This window comes from Pseudochaenichthys georgianus, chromosome 4 (genome assembly GCF_902827115.2).
Source record: "Pseudochaenichthys georgianus chromosome 4, fPseGeo1.2, whole genome shotgun sequence".
Classification (NCBI taxonomy): domain Eukaryota; kingdom Metazoa; phylum Chordata; class Actinopteri; order Perciformes; family Channichthyidae; genus Pseudochaenichthys; species Pseudochaenichthys georgianus.
Genome location: NC_047506.1, coordinates 36,007,009 through 36,031,823, shown reverse-complemented (window position 1 = coordinate 36,031,823; position 24,815 = coordinate 36,007,009). Strand labels below are relative to the sequence as shown.

The following is a 24,815-nucleotide window of genomic DNA, read 5'->3' as shown; positions in this document are numbered from 1 at the left end:
GCTAACACATTTGATATTGTTTAATGTTCATGCCTTTGGCGATAGTATTGAAATGGAGGATGCCAGTGAAGCTGAATTTAGAGGGAAGTCCTCTCCGTCGATTCTGCATGAGTCCACAACAGCCAGTATCCCACTATTCCCTCTGAGTCTGCTGCACACACAGCCCGGGTGTGAAGTGTATCCTGATCTGCACAGAATCATACAGGTACAATCTAATACAATATATATTTCTCGGGCCTCATTTATAACGCAGTGCGTAGGATTCACGTGGGGAGGTTGCTTACGTAGTACAAAGCAAAAAAATAGGTACAGACATTTTCCAATTCACAAAACATTGCGTATCGGCGAGGAAAGTGCGTACGGCCTGTTTCCCTTTATAAATCACAATCGACTCGAAATGCGGCGCAGCTTTTGCGGGCTTCACGTAACGCTCATATTTGCCTATAAATAGTCAAAGAAACGCCCATTCATTCATTCATTTTGACTGACTTTATGAAGAAGATCGCAGGAAATGATGACAGAACAGCTAAAAAAAGACATCTCACACCGTGTCAGATTTTGGTTATTTTGGGGAGGTCGAGATAAATCATATTGTTTGGTGGATGCCGTTTGAACCAGAGTAGCAGCATGGAGGTCGGATCGTCACCAACATAAATAAATAAGTGGTCCGAAAAAGGTTAATGACAAAAAAAATACACATAGCCTTCCTCAGGCAGTGTGTTTGCACCGGGGACAGGAGACACCCCTTGATGAGAGACTGTAAGAAGTGAACGGGGAATCCCTCCGGAGTGGAGTCATGACGACTGGATCTGAATTATTTGTTTGTATTTGGTGGTTTGTGTCCCAGCTGTCGATCAGCAACTATATATCCATAATCCAGTTAAAGGAAATACAACTTTGTGTTGTGTTATATTAGCTTTACAATTGACCACATATGGTGTTCTTAGTTTCCATACCTCCTGTGTTTTACGAGCGACTTATCAAGTCTTAGCAAACGGCATAAAACACGATTAAACATGATAGTATATAAAACCATGCTCGTATCTACAACCTATACAAATGCAAAACGGCGTGAGTTTAGACGTAATTCTGTCCTCCTGCTTACTGCATCATTTATGAGAAAACATTTCATAACATTAACACAACATATTCGAGGTGGTTTTAAATAACATATCCGTATTTATTTATTTCTCCAAGTTGTTTTTGTGTGCACTGAGGAGTCTCAAACAGGCGTTTGTTCAATCATTTTAAAATTGGCTTTAATCAATGTTTGAAAATGAATTCTTCATATATGATAAATGAGAGGTAACATTTTGTTTATGGTATTATATCCACATATTTCTCTCCATTCTTCCTTCTGCCAACGGTGTCGCAGGTTCTCGTCTCTCCCGTTGTTGTGCTTAGTGCGTACGCATGGGTTAGAGTTTGCGTGGGGGACCGCACGTTTTCCCGTCAAGTTAGTATTTTATAAATCGCAAACACTGCGTAGAAACTGGCGTATATCCCCTTATAAATGAGGCCCCTGGTCATTATTTATTCATTTTAAAGTACATCTGGTTATTCCTCAGAATAATCAGTAAGTACAGGAGATGCAAAGCTAACACGGTGAAACCAATGTTTGAATTGAATCATTCGACAGGATAAATTCATGGGGGTCGTGAGCCAGTATTTCAAAACGGTGCCCTCCAACCCACACTACTTCTTCTACTGCCCGCCTTCATGCAAGAAGGAGGTGAGTTGACCTGGTCGTGTTTTGCCATTGTAATCAGTGTCCTTGTGCTAATGCGCTCCTTATATCTCTTTCACACGGATTAAAAAATGAATGTTGGAGATAATGAAGTTGAAAAACTTAAAACATCTTACAAAAGGAGGAATTATATATTTATGATTTCTTTTTGTATCGAAGAATAATCTAAGAATAAATTATATTTTAAATAAACATATAAAATACACAATATCAAAATACAACAGTCAGTGTATATACAAATGAACATAGAAAGATATACATATATACCTCAGAGTACCTCATTATCACTGAGATGAGATGATATCAATTGAAAGGAAAAACAAACAAAAATAATCAAAATAATAAACTAAGATTAGATTATAGACACATTTAAATGCAGTGAAGTAGAGTGTGAGTTTGTACAGAGTAACATACAATATAATACATAGGTATATCTATACATAAGACTATTTTATATATATATATATAGAATGTAATACAAAGATATGTAGTGAAAGCTGTCTGCTGCTGATGTGTGAGCTGCATGTTGAGCAGACTGCTTGTTTCCTCAGGAGGACTCAGAGGAAGGAGACACAGGGAGGAGACTCAGTGAGGAGCTGCTGTCAGAGGCTGAACAAGCCACTGAGGACGGTGAGGGTCATTCGCTTACTTTTAGCTCTAATTAGCTCGTTGACAAATGTTGTGAGCCGTATTTGTGTTTTGATAAAACATTTTCAGATGTAGGCATACGATAAGCTTCTTTTTTAGTTTTCACTTATCCTGCCTGTAAAGAATCATTTATTTATTTTGTGAAGCTAGAGACAAACCGAGTCAATAATAATTTCAAAACAATGTGTGTGCAGAGAACTTCTCGGGCAGCTGCATCATGACGGAGAGCGACACAGACTTGGTGGTGGAGTACGAGGAGCCTCGAGCTTCCGGGGCAGGGGGGCACGAGCACTCCCTGTCCGACTCCAACACTGTGAACCAGGACGCAGACTCCTTCAGCATCCTGGAGGGGGACTCCCTGCTGGGGGCCGACGGGCCCGAGCTGGACATGCCCCCGCTCTTTGTTCACGTCACCTGTTCAGTCAACATGAAGAGCTGCCACGGCTCCATGCCCATGCAAACACTGCCCACCTGCCTCGGTGCGTACCAGACGCACAATGTGAACACTAACGATGACACTAGTCCTGTTAATCATGTTGAAATGTGGCTTAGTCACACATCCAATGGGGAAGTAAGACCAACGATAATATTGCTTTTGTTGCAGAGCTAATTGAGTTTTGTGATTGCAGGTGAGATTATTTCCTGCCTGGAAAACGCAGAGGCCTTACAGTCTGTGGATTTAAATGAGCTCTCAGTCACTTTAGATATTTTCGTCCTGACACTACCTCTGGAGATTGAAGTCATGGCTGATTTCCATCACAACAGGTGAGTCCAAGTATTTCCATTGCAGCAGGTTTGCAAGAGAAGATCATTATCTTTTAGCCCATGTTCACTTTCTTTGATTTGATTGATATAGTTTCCTCTGTAACTGATGGAAATATCTTTATCCTGATGATTCAATGTTGTACTGCAATGTGGAAACTAAATAACCATAGTAAGGTAAATCCTGTCGGTGCTGCTTTGCTCATTCAAGTTGTTTTCAAAAGCCATAAATGAGTCCTAATGCGAAATAAATCTTAATTCAGAGCCAGAGGCAGAAATGTGGACATGGTGACGACACTATGTCTCTGTGCGCAGGTACACCTCAGAGAGCAGTGTGTCCCTGAATCGCTCACCAGGGCAGCCCTCCTCCTACCGCTCTGATGAGGGGCTGATGGCAGGGCTGGACAGTCTGAGGGGGACTGCTGCTGACGGGTGAGTGTGTTCAACAGATCCAGACAATACCGATCTGAATAATAGAAAAACATGTTCTCATATCCTTCTTTCTTCCATCAGGGTTTCTGGTGATCCATTATTCAAACTCCCACTTTCTCACAAGTTAGCCATTCTGTCCACCATGGACGAGGTGAGTCGACATATCGCATTCTTCAAGCTCAATTTTAAGCTTCACTTTGGTTTTGTCCTTTTGAACAAGGGCATTAAATGCATAATGACCATTATATCTTTTACCATGTATACATATTTTATATGAATATTCTATTGATAATTCAGCATTTTTTCTTTTTAATCTTTGGTTTTGTTTTCTACTTTATACAAATATTTGTATTGTATATTCAGCTTTTTTTTTTTGAGATAGAAGTCTCTGTTTTTCTATATAGCTTTAATGTTATGTGACTTTTTCACTGAAAACTACAGGGCCCATACTTTTGCTCTTTCCTCACTTACACAACAGTGGTGTTTGTGTGTGTGTGTGTGTGTGTGTGTGTGTGTGTGTGTGTGTGTGTGTGTGTGTGTGTGTGTGTGTGTGTGTGTGTGTGTGTGTGTGTGTGTGTGTGTGTGTGTGTGTGTGTGTGTGTGTGTGTGTGTGTGTGTGTGTGTGTGTGTCCTGTTTTGCTGTGTGTGTGTTTCAGATCCGCTGGCTGCTGGAGGATGAGATCGTCTCTGCTCTGCGTCACTCTCGGGTCATCAGCTCGGCCACGCTGCAGAAAGTGGCAGAGCATGTCCTGCGCTCCAGCGGGCGGACGCACTGTCGATGTGAAGACGTCCCGCTGCAGTTTGTCTTCGGGCCGGAGCAGTCTCTGGAGAAATTCAAAGAGGCAAGGACACACACGCACAAACACACACAAACAAAGAACTCCAGGAATATTCGCATTTCAACACGAGGCACAGTTTCTCCTTTTGTTTTCGTTTTGCTGATCATAGCGAGGTTCTTTTCAATAATATGTTTGAATATGTCCAACTGTATATTATCAAATAATACTTTAATGACTACATTTAACAAGATTTTAGTAAGAGGGCCAAGCTTTGAATTTCATTTTTATTTACAAATACAGTTTTTTACTTAAAAGTAAATTCCAAATGGTCATACTTTGCTGTTTTTCCATTTCATATTTAGATTATTTACATTCTTCCTACAGGGATATTTCACATTGGAGAATTCCATTGCCTAAGAAAAAGAATACAAATAATTCCTTTCTTTCTGTTGGGAACAATACACAACATCTACAGTTTTGAGAAAAGCGTGAAAAATAATTTACTGGGCAATGTTTTGTGCATTTATTTTGAAAAATAATAACAGCAAATTGTATAGTACTTAAAGGTGGGGTAGGTAAGTTTGGGAAACCGGCTCGAGATACACTTTGTGTTATATTCCATGGAATGCTCTTAACATCCCGATAGCAATGAATATCTTTCAAGTGCTTTGACAAAAAATCCATACAAACATTTCATCTGTGGAAGCCGTAATACTGTAAAAAGCACGATTGCCGCCCTGTCTGTCAGCCTTCCAACTCGTGCACGCACAAATGTATCTCGTGCCCTCATTGGGCGTGCATGTGTGTTGGAGGAGGTGCTCTGTAAGGAAGTCTGAAGGAATGGGCGGATTCTTTTCGGCTGTGTACTTTCAAATGTTAGTGCACTCGAGCCGGTTTCTGAAACGTACCTACCCCACCTTTAAATGTTTAAATATGGTCAATACAAATAAAAAAACATTACAAAATGACAATAATTCTCTATTGTACTTACAAATGAGTTGAACCTGCATATTTGCTCCTTTAATTTCTAAATAGAAATATAGTACTTGAAGCAAATGTGCTCCCTTTGTTTATGGGACAGGGAATGAGTCCTCAGTGTTTACGTGTTAGTATGATGTATTGAGACGGTGTGTTCTGCAGGAGTTCCGCAGAATATCTTTCTCCGGCTACGTGTTGAACGGAGAGCAGGACAGTTTCTACTACATGTCCCTGAGCAGGCTGCACCCTCAGAGGATCCACGCCACCAAGAGACTGTCTGAGAGCACCGCAGGCCCCCCCCAGCCCTGCAGTGAGGGGCCACAGGTGGAGGAAGTGATTCTGGAGACTGAAGCAGAGGCTCCGGCAACCAGTGAGGTCAGATATGTCACAGTGATATGGATAAATGAGAATGTTTGCATATCATCGTACGGATGACAAATAGCTTCTTAGCTCATTTCTGGGCACGATCTTTTGATGTCCTCTGGTGAAGGTGAATGCACAGCAGATGAAACATCTTTACATGAAATGACTTATTTTGACTGTAACTGTCCTCCTGCAGAGTGAAGACAGGAGGTCCATCAGCGTGGGTGCTGCCTGTGACACAGTTGCAGAATCCAGTGAGCCAATCAGAGAGTGCGAGGACTCTGTCTCTCAGTGCTCCTTCAGCATAGGGGCGGGCCGAGGACAGCTCCCAACTGAACCCTGCAACGAGCCCACCTCCCCCCCGAAGACGCCATCCAGTGTCAGCCTGGCTGAGTCCATGCAGTCAGCCTTTCACAGTGAGTCCATCAGACAGATTACAGTTATTACTGAGGAGAAATTAATATTGTAATTGTCTAACATATTTAAATTGTTCACTTTGATGCATTGCTTGTATCTATAGTCAGTGAATCACTTGTCCAGCTGCTGTATTTGCAGTGACTCTGAATGCTCTCTCCTCAGGCGGAGGTAAACTCCGGCCCAGTCGAGTCCAGAGTGTGGTCTCCAGTCAGGGCAGCCTGGACTCAGACATGCAGGGTGAGAGCTGCACATACACTTGATTCCATCAAGCTTAACATCCTTTTTACCTCGTTTTTACCAGCTTGTTATACTGCAACGAAATACATACCTGCAATATGAAAACTTGCACAATATTGTCATAGTCAAAATCCTTCCAAAAGAACTTCAAAATGAAAGTCAGTCAGAACCCAGCGAGGCAAACCAACACCTTGGGTAGAAAGCTATAGAACAACAATTGAGTAATAGAGTTTATCAATAATCGATGTTGAAATATGTCATAGACTGAACCAGAATCTCCTCAATATAATATCTGAATAATGACAGATTATGACTTGATATTCATTTTATATTTAATATTTTAAAATAAAGTTTAAAGTTACTATCTCATAATGTTTGGGGTCTTTGACCAGAAACTATAACATTTGATTACTCGCTGGAGAGTATTTGCTTTCTACCCTCCCTGGTACAGTACATTGTCTGTATAAAATGTCTGTATTCATATTATATTAGTTGAATAAAACAATAAGATTAATAAAAACGTCCAGAAATGACCTAATTGTAATTGTCTGGGTAAAAGCATCTAACTACATTTCTGACCTCTAGTCAAGCAGTATCTATTGCTGTGACTTAACACACTGTATACTTTTGTAGTCAGTGTAATAAATGAGTCAGCTGGATCTACATTTCTTCTGATCAAGTGCTCCATCTTGTGGACAATTGGCTTTGTTACACTTTCTGCAAAATGGAAAGACCATTGACATGTCGTGCTCAGAGAACTATCAGCACCACAAATAATGTGACGTGGACATCTAATATTTGCATCTTGCTGAATTGTTTTTAATAAACATAACAAACGGGTCTCCTTGTGAGATATGTAGGACAAATTAAGTTAGAACAAGGTTGTTGTTGATAGTTTACTAATCGATCATCCAATGGAATATTAACAGCATGAAACCGTTTTTATATCAAGGTATATGACCATGATTACACACAGCTCAAGTATCTGCACGCACACGCCTAAGCTGCATCTCACTTCGGTTAAATGGATTCCTTGCGTCCCTCACTTGCGTCGTTTCCCTGCCTCTAGTCCCTCCCACCAGGGAAGCATGGAGGGACGCAAGCAAACCACGAGAAGCAGGGAACTTAGTTTTAAGAGCAATGGGACGTCCTTTCCTCCGGAGCGTCACGTGAAGCGACGTCCGTTTGTGATGACGCCGCACAGCTGATCGTCTGACAGCAGCCAGATCAGTGCATGCGCTGCATCGTCCAATCAGTGAGCGATACACAGTAAGGGGGCGGGGCGAGTCTCTGAGGATTTCATCGGAGGATGGTCTGGTGGTTCCTCGGTTATCGCTCCTCCATTATCGCTCCTCGATCCTCCGGCAGAAATAAGGCCACTGGGACGCTACTCAAGATGGCGCAGACAAATACACTTCCGGTGAGACCGAGACCGAGGAGCGAGGAAATGAAAAATAACCGAAGTGAGACGCACCCATAGTATCATGGGGGGATGAAACGAGGGAGGCCAGAATACGTTTTCTCTCTTCTCATGGTGTTATCTCCTCACAAATGGGAGGTAAACTGAAACCTACATCCTACATGAAAACAGGAGACAGTTTCACAGATATGAAAAAACAGGAAGTGGGGATTGGCTGTGGAAATGAACTGCAAGGCCACGGTCGCAGAGTGCAAAGAGTACATTTGATACATTGCTATGGCAAACTCGCATGGGATGAGGCCGTCCCGGGACAGGATCGCTCTCACCGGAACATCATTAGCATCAGCAATATTCATCGTTGTCTTATGAAGCTAAACCATTTGTTTGTTTCTCTCCTTTGTGGCTCACTCTTGGGCTGACACAATAAAAGCTTATTTGTTTATAAAAAAGGAATATCCAGATGTGATTTGAAAAATGTGTAACAGTAAAATGTTCTTAACCTTTTTGCCATAAATATGCCCTGAAGGAGTAATACTTTCTCACTCCAAATAAAAGTGAATATAGCCTAAGGAAATGGCTCCTACACTAGTGAAAGTCTGAACCCCCCCCATTAGTATACCCTGTGAAACCCCAGTGATTGTACTGCTTATACCAAGGTTTACTCACATGGCTTGGATACAGATAATGTCAATGCTTCCTTTTTTAAATGTTTTGTTTGTTTAAAGGTTATGATGGCGGCAGCAGTGCCTCTGAGTGTGAGAGCCCCACCCTGGATGAACAGGAGCGTCAGTCCCCACTGATGCCTGACTTCTGGCTCATCGTGAACATCCACCAGGACAGAGTGAAGGTCTATTCCCATTCCAGGTCAGACCCTCCTCAAACTTTGTTTAGTTTGTTTTTACTCTAAAAGAAGCAAAGGGAGACATTTGTAAAATCACTATTATTATTATTGTTCTTTTTTTTTTTTCTTTCCAAGGGAATGGGGAATCAGAAAATAAGCTGTGATGGTTGATATGAAAGTCACTGTTTGAAGGAAAATGTACGCCGTACACGATTTGTATCATTGTCTTGTAATGTACTGTCGAATGTCATGTTTTATGTTATTTGTGGAACCCCGGAAGATTAGCTGTTGTTATGCACCAGCTAATGGGGATCCTAATAAACTATAAACTATAAACTATGCTCTAACCCACACTGCTAATCCCTGCCATATTGTGTGTATAACTGCTATTGCTGTCAATCGTTTCAAATATTTAATTCGGACTATTCACATGATTGTCCGTAGTTAACTCTAGATGAATCGCACATTTTGTATTCATTTAAAGGTCACCTATTATGCAAAATCCACTTTTTCATGTCTTCTATACATCACCATGTGTCCCCTCTGTGGAAAGAGATTCTGAAAGTTTCAGGAAAAAAGACCCTCTCTCTTTTTCTCCTGATCCATTTCTATAAAAACCTGTCTGAAAATGAGCTGATCAGATTTTGGCCACTTTATGATGTCATAACGATTTTTTTTCTTGTGTAACCATTAGCCAATCATTAGCCCTCCCCCCCACCACCTTATCACCTGAATCTCTTCCTAGAGCACCATTGTGTTCTTTGTAACCAAATCTCTCTCAGAGGGGCGTGGGGAGGGGCTCCTTATTTTCATCTAAAGTAACAGACAGAGAATCAGCACCACAACAGGGCTGAAACAGAGGGGATTATGGGATGCTGCAATGATCTGTTTGGTATTTGGAGCCAAACACTTATATATATATCTGACACCTATAATATATTGAGGGAAAACAGTATAGTAGGGGACTTTAAATCCCAGTCACAATTCCTAGAACAGATTCTCAGATGCTTGATCACGGCTGGTCTCTGGATCATACATTTCTCAGGTTTTTTTATATTTCTGCAGGTGTTTCACAGAGGTCAAAGAGGTCAGTGCTGAGGAGTTGGAGAAGAAGGAAGAAGAGCAGGAGCAGCCGGAGTACCTACACCTGCATCATATGGTGGTCAGGAGGATCGGGGAAATCTGCAGAATAGTCAATCAGGTACATCATCACAGACATTACTACAAATGTTCTAGACAATCATACAGATAAAGTAACAGTGCCATTTTGTGACATTATTAAAAGGTGCAATGGAAAGGTTAGAACTTAACATATGGTGGAAGATGTGCATGCTTTACTTTGAAATGCCACATCATCAGCAGGCTATCTGAAAATGGCCCAGGGGCACACACAGATTTGTGTTCATCCTTTTCAATTCAGTGTATGGAATATGTAACTTTACAAGCCTAATTGAGATCGACAAAAACATTTTGTATCCACAAATAAATACTTTCAATTAGTTTGGTTTTAATTTTCTTTTTTACTGAAAAGAAAACTGGATTCTGGATAGATTTATTATTATTTTTTTATTTATTTATTTTTTAAGAATTTGTTTGTATATTTCCCCCCTAATTATAGTTTTGAGTTAAAAAATATTTTTTTGCAATTTGGAAGTTTTTTTACACTTATAGATTCACACGGGTTGTCAAACTTTTCAAACAAATCTATTGAGACAAATCTACCTCCATATTAAAATTCTGTTTCCTCTGGTGTGTGTGTGTGTGTGTGTGGGTGTGTGTTGTGTGTGTGTGGTGTGTGTGTGTGTGGTGTGTGTGTGTGTGTGTGTGTTGGGGGTGGGGGTGTTGGGTGTGTGTAGCGCATGCTGCTGCAACGAACTTCACGACAGCCATGTGTGTAACTCTCTGCTGGTGGCTGAGAGTGAGGAGGACATCTGGAAGAACGAGTCTCTGTTCAGGCCGAGGCTCAACCACTCCGATGGTAAAACCACAAGTCATATGGGTGAATAGACCCTTTAATTTCAAGTCTTTAAACTTTTATATGTATATACTCTTGTGTTAAATGTCACCACACAGATTACAACACAGAGGAGAGCTACCAGGCCAGAGACTACCTGGCAGCCACCATGCAGTTCATCCCGGGACATTTTGCCTGTGACGTGGTGTGGAGCACCGTCATCCAAATCCACCCACGCCTCAAGATGGGACCCAACATGGGGGTGTTCCAGGGGTGAGTGGGCACATATGAGAAAAAACTCATCATTATACTGGTTGACACCAACTATGACTCTTCAAATCTGTTTCAGGTTTTTCACAAACAAATACAAATACAACCAAAAGAAAAAAAATGTCCTTTCAAAATGTTGGAAGTAGTTTCATGTTTTATACAGAAACATTTACAAGCTACAAAACACCCCACATTTGCCTAAAAACTAATATAATCCAACCCTAACTACCAAATGGTCCCAAAGCATTCATTTGTATCAGTCTTAACATTGGCTTAAACTAGGTATGATATAAGCGCTGCCTTTCCCCCTTTTTTTATTAAACAGACAGATATATATATATATATATCTATATATAAAATGTGCATATCCTGCCCGGTTTTACAATTATATATTTAAAGGAAATTAATGAAAATGTTGCATTTATTGTATTGAAAGTGCTCCAAAAGAGATAATAACATATACCACCATACTTAGGGTTCAGTCTATTGCAGTGCTTCTCAAAGTGTGGTCCGCGGACCACTGGTGGTCCATGAGCGCCCCCTAGTGGTCCGTGAGTATATTGGTAAAATGTCACATTTGAAATAAATAAATGTATTTAAGTTTTTTGCACTCTCGCGGGAATATCTCTGCAATAGAACGAGCTTACGTTTCACTTTGGATTGCATGATATAGCCCAGATAAACACCGTCATCACACATGTTGCCACTTGTTTGTACCATTTTCAGGTGATTTGTAAGAAAACTATGTGTTTTGGGATATTTGTGGAGTTAGGTGGTCCGCGAGTGTTTTTTTATTGGTTAAGTGGTCCTTGGTATGAAAAAGTTAGAGAAACACTGGTCTATTGTAATGGTACAAGAAGACAACCATCAATATTGTCACATGGAATCCATCCTAAATTATTTATTTACTTTTGATCAACATCTATAAGCTTATCTCTTGTAACTTGCAAGAAGTGAAGCAAACCCAACTGACAGATTCATTTAAAAAAAGTGTACTTCTTCAAATGACATCACCCCATGTGACATCACCTTGTTGTGTTTTGATATAACAATCAAAACAAGTATACTAAACCTGTGCATATGTTTTTTGTCTCTCTATTGTAGCGATCCAGTCGCTGCGCTCTGTGCTCAACTCTTTCTGCGTGGTCAACAGGAAGAACATGTTTGTGTACCAGGAGCGTACCACTAAATCAGTCTTCTACCTCAGGTAACACTTTGTCATCATTAGTCATTCTTCCTATATTGACCTCTTCAGTCTCTCTTCTATGGAAGCCCATTTGTGCCAGAATTATGACTTGCTATCTCATTATAATGACCTGCCATCTCAGTATTGTAGCTTCTCGCCACAGGAACTCAATGAGACTTTATATCTCTTTGAATCACCCATGTATTAGTCACTGAACACAGGTTAGTGTAGGCTGTAACCACGCCAACACAAAGAACTTAGTTACTCTTTACTCAAACACACACACACCGCTAGTTCTATTTCGTCCCTACTGACCGCCAGAGGCGGTGCTTTAGCACTGGATATGTCCATCGCGCGCATGCGCAGCTCGAGTACCAATAACAACAAAGTCACCTGTGACCCACGTGACACCGGCTATATCCGCCGGTATTGTCAGAGGATCTGTTCCTTTTCATCTTCTCGCTGCGCGAGGGTACCGTGGCTACGTTTTCGTAGCCTACAGCGTTCAGGTTTGAGCGTTTGATCGGAGGGTTTTCTCTGCAAACAGCTGGCCGCGTGAAGCTTCGCGACTGACAGTCGGGGCTACGGGTCGTTAGACGCGTCCTCCAGGAGCTGCGCCGGCTGTGCAGAGCCTCGACAGACAGGTTGTGTCAGCTTGTTGCTGGTGATGGCTGTGTTTCCACACCCGCTCCCAGCCAAGTTGTCCTGATTACCGTCTTATTGTTTGTGGCTTAGACTTTCTGGTGACGACAGTGTTCCCGCTTCCTCTCCCATAAAGTTGCCCTTATGCTCTTCTGAAAGTTCTGCTTGTGGCGTTGTGCCCGAGCTATCATTAGCATTTGAGTCCCAGCTTTGGCTGCGTCCCTCATTCGATTTAGTATGGAAAGCCAAGAGTGTCATACTTTAAACCCGTTTTTCGTTTAGATGCAGAAAGTAAGGTAAGTACTTTCTATTTCCTAGAAGCTATTATCTGGTCTTAACATTTGTGTTCTGACTTGGTCGCTTGGTTGTTAGCAGCAGCCGCTTGGCTAACACCTTGCTGTTGAGCTTAACTATTAACTCAGGGCAGTGCTCCCGCTCCCTGTAGCATAGGGTTTGATTGCAGTAGCGCTAGTTCGTTGTATTACTGCTCCTAGTACTAGACTCCTAGCACTAGGATGATCTGCAGAGAACATCTTCACGGCGGGTGCTGTGTGCTCGGCATGTGCGGTTACTACTGTAACCAGACACGGTTCTATGCGGGCTGTTCTCTTTCTTAGAAGCTAATTATCTGGTCTTAACATTGTGTTCTGACTTGGTTGCTTGATTGTTAGCAGCAGCCGCTTGGCTAACACCTTGCATGTACGGTTACACTTCATTATTTAACTCAGCCGGTGAGGGCAGTGCTCTCGCTGCTGCTCCCGGTAAACGCATGGTGTGGTTGCAGTAGCGCTATATCGTGGTATTTACTGCTCCTAGTACTAGACTCCTAGCACTAGGACGATATGCAGAGAACAATCTTCACTGTGTGTGCCGTGTGCTCTGCATGTATGGCCATTAAGGAGGATTTCATCCTCCCAATATTATATTGTCTAGTGGGCAGCCGTTGGCTGACACTTTTAGGCACCGGCCACAGTTACTATTGTAACTAAGGTTCTAAGCCGTAAGTACTGGCCATAATTACTACTGTAACTACGGTTCCAAGCTGTGTAAGTACTGGCCATAGTTAATACTGTAACTACGGGGTTAAGCCGTAAGTACTGGCCATAGTTACTACTGTAACTACGGGTCCAAGCTGTGTAAGTACTGGCCATAGTTAATACTGTAACTACGGGGTTAAGCCGTAAGTACTGGCCATAGTTACTACTGTAACTACGGTTCCAAGCCGTGCACGTACTGGCCATAGGCAATACCGTAACTACGGCTCTATGCCGTGTAAGTACTGGCCATAGTTACTACTGTAACTACGGTTCTAAACCATGCAAGTACTGGCCAGAGTTACTACTGTAACTACGGCTCTATGCCGTGTAAGTACTGACCATAGTTACTACTGTAACTACGGTTCTAAACCATGCAAGTACTGGCCAGAGTTACTACTGTAACTACGGCTCTATGCTGTGTAAGTATCCAAGCCGTGCAAGTACTGGCCAGAGTTACGACTGTAACTACGGTTCTAAGCCGTGTAAGTACTGACCATAGTTACTACTGTAACTACGGTTAGATGCCGTGTGAGCCCTGGCCATGGTTACTGCTGTAACTACGGCTCTGTGCTATTCTATTCTTTAGAAGCTAGTTATCTGGTCTTAAACATGTGTGTTATTTGACTTGATCTCGCTTGATCGTTAGCAGCAGCCGCTCGGCTAACGTCTTGCGTATACTGTTAGCTTCTTTATTTTACCCAGCTAGGTGAAGGCAGTGCTCTCGCTCCCGCTCCCTCTACCGGTAATGCGGATGTAGCTACATCCCTTTTTTCTGTTCGGCGAGTAGTAGCACCGTTCTACTCTTCCCGTTCAGCAGGTAGCCGGTGAAGGCTGTGTTCCCGCACCCGTTACACTGCATCTGGCGTTCGACTCTAACTTAACCAGTGAAGGCAGTTCTCGCCCCCACTCCTGGTAGACGCCAAACGGCCTCGTTTTTCAGTTAAGCAGGTAGCCGGTGAAGGCTGTGTTCCCGCACCCGCTCCCGGTTACACTGCATCTGGCATTCGTCTCTAACTCAACCAGTGAAGGCAGTTCTCGCCCCCGCTCCTGGTAGACGCCAAACCGCCTTGTTTTTTCTGTTAAGCAGGTAGCTGGTGAAGGCTGTGTTCCCGCACCCGCTCCCGGTTACGCTGCATCTGGCATTCGTCTCTAACTCGACCAGTGAAGGCAGTGTTCTCGCCCCCGCTCCTGGTAGACGCGGAACTGCCTTGTTTCTCCGTTAAGCAGGTAGCCGGTGAAGGCTGTGTTCCCGCACCCGCTCCCGGTTACACTGCATCTGGCATTCGTCTCTAACTCAACCAGTGAAGGCAGTTCTTGCCCCCGCTCCTGGTAGATGCCAAACTGCCTTGTTTTTCTGTTAAGCAGGTAGCTGGTGAAGGCTGTGTTCCCGCACCCGCTCCCGGTTACGCTGCATCTGGCATTCGTCTCTAACTCAACCAGTGAAGGCAGTGTTCTCGCCCCCGCTCCTGGTAGACGCTAAACTGCCTTGTTTATTCTGTTAAGCAGGTAGCTGGTGAAGGCTGTGTTCCCGCACCCGCTCCCGGTTACGCTGCATCTGGCATTCGTCTTAATTTAACCAGTGAAGGCAGTGTTCTCGCCCCCGCTCCTGGTAGACGCTAAACTGCCTGGTTCGCTTAAGCAGGTAGCTGGTGAAGGCTGTGTTCCCGCACCTGCTCCCGGTTACGCTGCATCTGGCACTCGCCTCTAGCTCAGCCAGTGAAGGCAGTGTTTTCACCCCCGCTCTTGGTAAACTGCCTTATTTACTAATCCAGCTAGGTGAAGGCAGTGATCTCGCTCCCGCTCCCTCTGCCGTAACGTGGGTGTAATTACATCCCTCTTTCTGTTCGGCGAGTAGCAGCAACGCTCTACTCTTTCCATTAAGCAGGTAGCTGGTGAAGGCTGTGTTCCCGCACCCGCTCCTGGCTACGCTGCATCTGGCTACCTACAGAATGGTTCATTCATGTAGCGCCTGTAGGGTTTCTCTTGAGCCCGAGGACGGCCACGACCGCTGCCCCTCCTGCCTCGGCCGCTTCTGGCGGTCAGTGGGGACGAAATTCGAGCATCTGAGGGAGGTTCTCACGGTAAACGCCTGCATGAGCTGTAGCTGCATGCCTCGGGTGCTCAGAGTGGCTCGAATCACTGAGGTGGAACATCTGGCAGCAGCCAACAGACACCTCTCCTTGTCACGTACTCCTCCAGATCAATTCGGCCGTTCCCGGCGACTTGAGGGAGCGATGGCTTTGTGTGCTCCCCCCCCCCAATAGAAGGACTAGAAATAGGCTGTCCTCTAAAGTGGATCGGCTAGCTGCCGATAGGGGCATGATGAAGTCGCCTCTTGGCCCTTCAGCCTGGGCCCGGTGTAGGGGCTGCTAGCGCCCCTCCTTCGGTTGGCACCCCTCCTTCGGCTGACGCACCTCCTCCGGTTGACGGAGAGTCCTCCGTCGCGTACCAGTCGAGCCAGGGGAGCTGTTTAGATCAGCTGCCCTGGAGGCACTAGAGTGTGCCGCCCAAGCTAGGCAGACCAGGCAGCAGCACTCGGGTCCTCGCAGACCTGTGCCCACTCCCAGCAGGCCCAGGGGCCGCTCTAGCAGCTGCACTCAGCCGCTGGATTACAGGGGTGGTCTGCAGAGGTCTTAGCGGCCCACTCAACCGCCTCCCAATGACTTTCCTGCCCCATGTCACCCGCCTTCCAGGCGGCCTCGTGCCCCAGAGCCTTACCGGAACCCCCCAAGAGGCTCCAGGGTCCGGGGGGGCTGGGCTCTGAAATCCCGGGGGTGGTCGGCGGCTGCTTTCCCAGCAGCAGCTCAGTTTCTGGGCAGTCTGTACTTCCGTCCCTTGGGTGGTTTTCACCTTAACCCAGGGGTACGGACCGCAGCTCCGGCCCCTAGCCTTCGGCTGGGTCTAATTGACAGTCGTCAGCGATCCGGCAGGGGCCCTACCTCTGGGCCAAGAGTTGTCCGTCCTTTTGTCCAAGGACGCAATCAACCCAGTAAGACCCTCTGCTTAGCCAGGGGGTTCTACTCGGCATACTTTCTCGTGAGCAAGAAAGTCGGCGGATTTCGCCCGATCTTGGACCTCAGAGGAATCAACCGATTCCTGAAGGTGCTGCCATTCTATATGCTGACTACTGCATACGCACAGGTGGAGTGGTTCCCAACCGAGGGATGCCTACTTCCACGTGGGCCGGGCAAGAGGGTGCCTTATATTCAGTTCCTCCGGCCCTTGGGCAGACTGGCAGCTGCCTCGGCCGCTGGGCCCTTAGGCCCGCTGTCGTTGTGCCCCATGCAGATGTGGCTGAACAGCCTTCACTTGGACGCCAAGTGGCACAGGCACAGTGAAGTCAGGGTGTCGCAGCATTGCTCCACTCTCCGTCACGCTGGAGGGGCAAGGCCTATCTCTGGTAGGCGTGCCCATGGGCGCCATCCCATCCCGCCAGGAGACCATCACCATAGGTGCATGTCTCTCAGGGTGGGGTGCAGTGCGGCAGGGCAGGACCGTTCAGGGTCAGTGGTCTGCCCAGCAGAGTGCGCGCCGGGTCAACGTGCTAGAGCTTCGGGCCGTGCAGCTTGCACTCACGCACTTTCTACCCCAACTGGGGGGCAAGAATGTGCGTGTTCCTTGGGGACAGCATGTACATTGTTGCTTAGACAACAGTCCCTTCTAGATAGTGGACGTTCTCACTCCACTCTGAATTTATGTGGCTGCGATTCTGCCCAACACGTTCGGGTCGACGGCGCCACGGCAGGGTGCCACAGGTCGGTGTCCCTCTTTATGAGAGGGGCTTTACGGCAGCGTCCCCCTTGCACCCCGAGGGCTCCGGCTTGGGACCTGCCCTTGACCTCCTCCCTTCGAGCCCCTGGCCCAGGTGGGGCTTAGGTGGCTGCCCACAAAGGCAGCATTTCTGCTTGCCATAGCCTCAGGGAAGCGAGTCGGGGAGTTGCATGTCCTCTCCATAAACAATACATGCCCGAGGTGGGACTCTCATGCGTTGCCCGTTGGGCAAATGTGGCATTCCCGCCCGGGGTCCTTCCACAAACTCACTTCAATCAGCCTGCCCAGCTGGCACGCTTTGACATTCAGGAGTACGGCACATCGAAGTTGCTGTGCCCGGGGGGTGCCCAAATGGCGTATATCAAGGCTACTGTATACGGCAGGAGGAGCAACTCTTGAGTTTGCCCTGGCGGCACTAAAGGAGGTTAGGCCCTCTAACCAGTGGCTTCCCCACTGGGTTGTCGATACCATCTCACAGGCTTACGGGGCCAGTGGCCGCCCCCTGCCACCAGGCTGAGATGCCACTCTACAAGGAGCATCTCAACATATTGGGCTGCCCTGAGAGGGGTGCCCCTGGAGACCATCTGCGCCGCGGCGTCGTGGGCGTCTTCTGGCACATTCTCCAGTTGTCATCAGGTCAATGTCGCCACTCCCCATTCTTTGGGCGTGGTCCTTTTGCCGAGCTCCGCTGCTTCCAGTGGTGAGCAAGGGCTTGGATTCTTCATGACATTGTTGGTATAGGTCATCCAGTGCTAAAGCACCGCCTCTGGCGGTCAGTAGGGACGAAATAGAACGATAGTTACGGCTGTAACTACGGTTCTATGAGTCCCGGATGACCGCCAGAGTTCCCTGTCACTCAGAATTCCCTGTCACTCAGAATTCTTGTGTGCTCGCGAGAAGATTCGGGGAACAGATCCTCTGACAATACCGGCGGATATAGCCGGTGTCACGTGGGTCACAGGTGACTTTGTTGTTATTGGTACTCGAGCTGCGCATGCGCGCGATGGACATATCCAGTGCTAAAGCACCGCCTCTGGCGGTCATCCGGGACTCATAGAACCGTAGTTACAGCCGTAACTATCGATCTCTGGTAGAATTTCCTGTCTAACTCTCGGAGCCTCCCTCCATCTCGACTCGCAACCAATCAGAACTACCTTTTCCCCTTACCTCACAGCCACAGCTCACTAGAACTGTCTGTCAAAACAGTGACATGTTCGCTGACAATCTGTTAATCTGATATCAACTCTGAACAATAAAACACATAAAAACATCAACATTTCAACTAGTCCGTTACATTATTATGACTTACTATCTCATTATTACGAGTCAAAATAATGAGAAAGAAAGTCATGATAGTGAGGTACTTTATTTAGTAAGTCGAAATAATGAGATAGTTAGTCATAATGAGATAGTAAGTTATAGTTATAGTCATAGTTATGGCTTACAGGATACATTTTTTTTTCTGTGGCGCAAACGTATTGTTCACACAGTTTTATTATGCTGAATTTCAAACTGAAATTCCCTGACACACAATATTTTATAAAACCCTTCTATAGCTGTAAGGCTTTGGCACGGCTCACCTTAAAGCTTGCCTTTAAAGCCGCACAGTGTTTTCTTTCTCCTGAAACAAAAAGAAACCCACAAAAGGTCTTAAGGGAGGAATATAGCAGAAAGGAAATTAAACTGGCTCCAAATTGAACTGCTGTCAAACACAGCCGAGTGAGTAAACACCATTGGTGTATCCCCCAGGCAGATGGGGGAGCTTCCCAGGGAGGGGGAGGAGGGAACAGTGTATCAATGCTGCACACACACTCCAACTATCATCAAATCATCCTTTCACAACTTCAGAAGGGTTGAGGATTCATTCAAAGCAGAGAAAGACCATGTAGTTGTGAGGATTAAGACAACTCATTGTGTGACATGTTTGACCACAAGGTATTCTGTTCCATATGAGAGGTTAGCTCAGTCTCTATATACTGAGGTGCTGAGAAAAGTCATGGTCACTTCACACTCATCGCCATGTGACATGGGCTGCAATAATTACCGACTTCAATTGTGGAACTTAAGTCTTTTTAAAATCAAGCATCAAGAAAAGAAAGGAGGAAGACATACTTTAACTCAAATCTGTTCTTCACTCAGTTAGTATATTTACATTGCACACATAAGTCTAAATACACACATAAACACATGCTCAAAAATGACCTATACACATGCATTAGCAATAGAAGTGGCAGCGCGATGTGGCTGTGTTCAGTCCGTATTTAGAATCGGGACTTGAACTGGCAACCTTTCGGTTCTTAATCGACTGAGTACTGAAAGCGCTATATTAATTTAATGTACTGTTATTATTATTATAGTATTCCATATAGTGCTTCCAAATGCACTGGAATTATAATTACTACTAATTAAGACTACTTAATTTCAATGTATTGGCTTGAACTCAATTTATGCTAATTACTAAATAATGACACATCAACGGAACTGTTATTTGAATACCCTTAGATTGGATGTGTGCCCCCCTTGTATTTTTAATAGAAGCCTTTCTGTTTGGTTTCATCTAAACGGCTGTAGCATTGGGGACACTTATCTTTAAAAAAGAGCTTGATCCTGGTTAGTTATCCCATTCTTCTTCATGAAATACACTCTGGTATAATACAAGGCACTTAGTTCATGGGCCATGCTTGTACACAGCAGCAACAGAAGCACATTTAATCCTGTCTCAATTTCTCCATTTTATTCAAGCAATCATTTAGTTGTGTACTACTGCCTGCGACTTGTCAGATAAGTCTTTGGTGTTCACTGTTTGCTATCATTTACTTTGTTGGAAACATTAGTACATTAGTCAGAGTGGCTTTCAGATAAAAAGGATAGAAACACCCTGGGGGGGGGGGGACAGATAAGAGAGATGAGGATAGGATAGTGAGAGGTGACCTTTGATTTAAATGGCAGAGGATGGAACTGTTCTCAAAGCATTATATTTACTTGACTTTCACCGGTATGCTGTAAATGCTTTTGTTTATCTTTCCAGACTTTGTGAAACGTCCCTGACCGGGAAATACTCTGACGTGGATGGAAACCTACACATGACTCGATCCATAGGACTCGCTCGGAGTCAGGAGCCCCTGATTTCTGAGGATCTTATGGTTAGTAACCACATGTATTATACGTACATGCATTTGACTCACAAAAGTGCTATTGGCATGTGTATTCCATAAGCAAACAACTTAAACAATCAAAATGAGGCCTTACTTACTTGAGTCTTAACTGCATAAAGACTCGATTTGACATTAAACTTGACTTGGACTTGTCCTCAAAATACTTGGAACTTGACTTGGATTTGCTCTTTAACACTAAAAGCAACAGACAGCTTAATGATGGCAACCATAGACACAAACAAAGCCTTTTTTTGTCGGTAGCTATTACATTCGGAGTGTGATCAGACTTCATTTAATTATAATGCAAAAGGAAGAACTCCTATATGTAAAACGTGATACATTTTGTGTATTTTTGAGGCACACAAATAAGTTATCTTTGTAAAATAATGCCAAAAATATGGTTCCAAAAATATTTTTCTGACACACATGCAATGAAATACAATACAACTTAAGTAGTAATTCCTTTGAAGCAGTTGTTGAAGATACAAACAATACATTTGTGATTCCCGATAAATCTATTAAAATGGATACAGACAGTGTATACAGTGTATACGGTGTATACAGTGTACAGACAGTGTACAGACAGCCTCCACTTGCCACCTCTTTCAACAAGAAAAAACGATGTATTAGTGGGTAACAGAAAATGTGAAACTGCACTGAAACATACCCAAAGAGAGCTGTTTGTTAGAGGTCAGTCAGTGTAATCATGCTTAGTTTGCCTTAGTATCGCTACCCAAACAGCTGACCCCATGCTGTGTGTGTCCTCAGGGCTCCAGGTTGTCTCTGGACGGCTCTCGGCCAGTTGGACAGGTGGACAAGCACATCCTGCTGCTGGTGCACGGAGTGGGAAACACAGGTGAGAGGGAAACATCAAGGGATGATAAGGATTTATATTATTGATACGAGATAAAGAGATTTGTAGTAATAATAAAACAAGGTCAAACTTAACCTCACAGAGATGTAGTGAATGATGGAGTGTGGGGGAAACTTCTGTAGCAATGGAGAGTCAGGACTCAAAGAGACACGAGGAGAGCTGGAGCTTTGATGGCAAACACTGACGGTTTATTTGGAGTTACGGCCGGAGAACTGACAAGACAGGTGCTGTGTCACGAGTTGCCAAACCAATTCTGAAGAACTTTTCTGCAGCTCGAGGTTTTAACTAGTTCGGAGTGTAATAATCAACATTCTTCATCAGTGAGACTAAACGATTATGGACCCTGAATCTGACTAGAGCTCTCGTCCATAGAAAAGAATGTGCTCCAGGGAACCTACGTCCCTGAACCGTAAACTACCTCATGGCGGCTTGTGCTCTGTCATAGACTGGCAACAACAATGCGCCCAAGCTGCTCCTCCTTAAGAGAGATAGCAGCAATACCCAAGGCCGTAGACCTATGCCATGGGAAAAGAGACAATAAAGAGAGAAAACGATGAACTGGGTCGAAGGTTGAATACCTAAGCAAATTATTCTCTAACATGGAGGAACATAGTTTATTTAGTTTATTTTATCATTTACAAAATGCGTTTATTTTAGGAAGGAAATTGTACCTTTATCTGAAAGAAATTCCACGCTTAACTAAAAAGGCAAGCATTGCTATATTACACATTATGCATATAGCCAACATTTGTCTGTTTGACATTATTCAATTCTCTTAACTCTCCAAATCCTCTAGAGAGAAACTCCCTCTGGAGGGAACCTTGGGATTTCAGCTTTTGCAGACATGTACAAAAACCTATATAACACACTTCAGGAAAGGGAAAACCCAAAAGCACATCATAGGGCTTCTTTTACTTCAAATCCAAGTCCTCTAGTTCGCTTCTCATTTTTCCCATTTACATCTTATTAACTCCAATTTACGGCAAGGACGAGCATGAGGATCCATCTTACAATTTAGTGTTCTTCATGGCTACTTGCATGGCTGTAGAATCTTAGATGTTAATGAATCACTGACAGGGGAATAAGGATGTTGATAAAATACAGCTTTATAAAGATCAAATACTTCTAAACTTCACAAATTGACATTTCACAGTGGTATTAGCACGGCCCTCTGTGGATCTGTGTATAATTAGTGATGCTGCAGAGGAGGCAGAACGCAGAGCGAGGCGGATCATGCATGAATGGTTCTCAGTAACTCCCAAAATGCCTTCAGCTAATCGTGTTGCTCCTGGTGTTATGGAAGGAGGCATTTGGAGCTGGATGGCAGTCACACCAGTGAAGGCCTGCAGCAGCTCTCAGTGGAGGGGGGCACACTGCCAGAGTCCACACTACAGCTTAAAAAAAAGCTTGGAGCTGGGCGTGTCTGAAGCTCGACCAACAACCAATCACATGAATCTCCCGCCCCTGACACACAAGCAGCGGTTTGATTGGCTAGAGCTTGTACTGGCATATGATTTGATTGGCTGACGCTTCCACCGAAAGCTTCAGAAGCTTCAAAAGTTGAACATTGCTCAACTTTTGCAGCCTGAAACGCCAGGAAAGCTCCGCTCTGCTTCCCACAATGCAGTTCGGCGAAAGGGACGTCACCCCATTCAAAGTGAATGGGCAGACGCGTTGGAAACCGTTTTTGAAGCTGTCGAAGCTGTAGTGTGGACGGGCCGTTAGAGACAGTTTAACTTCACTCAGTTCTTAGAGAGCGTAGCTGGGTCCACTGACAGCAAGTGTCACCTTCTGCAACTGACATATTTGATAAAGAAATGCTGTTGGGAAGTACCAAATTACATTAAATAAGTTACAAAGTATGTATTAAATATATTCATAATCTGAATATTTTATTTCCTTACAGTTGTTCCATTTTAGAATGAAATAAAATAAAAGATTAAAAAAAGAAATTGTTTATACATAAAAAATAAGAATGTTCCATCAAAGGATAACATAACATATTATTGCATCTTTTATCAAATAATTTTATTAAATAATTTAATGAAAAATGTCTAATAAAAGGACCAACAAGGGGGGGTGAAGAGGGTAGATATTTATCTTTTCACAATTACAGAAAAATATAACTGCTGTGTTGAATTTCAAATGTCTGCAGAAAATCCCCCAAAAATATTTGGAAAAAAATAAATCCAAGATCAAGCTAAAGGAGCAAAATAACTATATCACGTATTTATAAAAAAATAGGATAACAAATATGAATAGGGTAAAGAAAAGATAGTTTCTTTACCCTACACACACACACACACACACACACACACACACACACACACACACACACACACACACACACACACACACACACACACACACACACACACACACACACACACACACACACACACACACACACACACACACACACACACACACACACACACACACACAGTCAAGCCCTGATACTGCCTTAAGAAATATGTATATTTCTACTTAAAGGGGACCTATCATGCAAAATGCACTTTGTGATGTCTTTTATACATAACTATGTGTCCCCGGTGCGTCGGGGAACTCACGCAGCGTCAGAAAATAAAACACTCTCTTTTCCTCCGTACCCAAATCTTTTTAAAACAGGTGTACAACGAGCGGATACAGATTCGCTGCCGATATGACGTCAAATCGGCAGCGGACCCACAGAAAGTTGCTATCAGAAACAATGCCTGACGTGTTTTGGACGTAACCTCGTCTTTGTTTAAATTACGGTACGTCCACACAGCAGCTTTTCAAAAATCTTGAAAATCTTGGAGCTGGGCGTGTCTGACAGCTTGGGGATTTTTTGCGAGCAATGCGACCAACAACCAATCACATGAATCTCCCGCCCCCGACATACAAAGCAAAAAACCCCGGGGATTTTATGCGAGCAATATATATATATATATATATATATATATATATATAAACTCCCCAAACAGGCGAAAACCTACCAGTTTCCCCCACTGTCTCTGCCACCTCCCTCCATGCCTGGTTCCTCCGGTTTGTATCCCGTTAATAGTTCTGGTCGTAAAGAACCGGGTGATTTGCTACCGTAATTTCTCGTTTGGAATATGAGGAAATGAACTGCGGTCTGGTTCTCCCTGCTTACACGCGGTTTGATTGGCTAGCGCTTCTACTGTCAGATTTGCATAAACGTGTTTGATTGGCTGACGCTTCCAGCTCAGCTTCAAAAGTTGAACATTGCTCAACTTTTGAATCCTGGAAATCTTCGCTTCGCTCCCCCACAATGCAGTTCAGCGAAAAGCGAGGAAAAG

At 44.2% G+C, this 24,815-nt stretch overlaps 1 protein-coding gene across 1 annotated transcript in view; it reads left to right on the top strand.

Moving 5' to 3' along the window:
* szt2 (SZT2 subunit of KICSTOR complex) overlaps window positions 1-24,815 on the top strand; it is a 107,542-nt gene that overhangs the window by 25,085 nt on the left and 57,642 nt on the right. Inside the window, 19 exon segments of the mRNA XM_034081348.1 lie at window positions 46-205; window positions 1,640-1,732; window positions 2,299-2,377; window positions 2,590-2,874; window positions 3,025-3,160; window positions 3,473-3,589; window positions 3,671-3,740; window positions 4,246-4,431; window positions 5,509-5,721; window positions 5,906-6,125; window positions 6,289-6,363; window positions 8,509-8,647; window positions 9,690-9,825; window positions 10,481-10,495; window positions 10,497-10,602; window positions 10,698-10,859; window positions 11,953-12,055; window positions 20,513-20,627; window positions 21,408-21,495. Of these exon segments, the coding sequence (XP_033937239.1) occupies window positions 46-205; window positions 1,640-1,732; window positions 2,299-2,377; window positions 2,590-2,874; window positions 3,025-3,160; window positions 3,473-3,589; window positions 3,671-3,740; window positions 4,246-4,431; window positions 5,509-5,721; window positions 5,906-6,125; window positions 6,289-6,363; window positions 8,509-8,647; window positions 9,690-9,825; window positions 10,481-10,495; window positions 10,497-10,602; window positions 10,698-10,859; window positions 11,953-12,055; window positions 20,513-20,627; window positions 21,408-21,495 (2,498 nt within the window).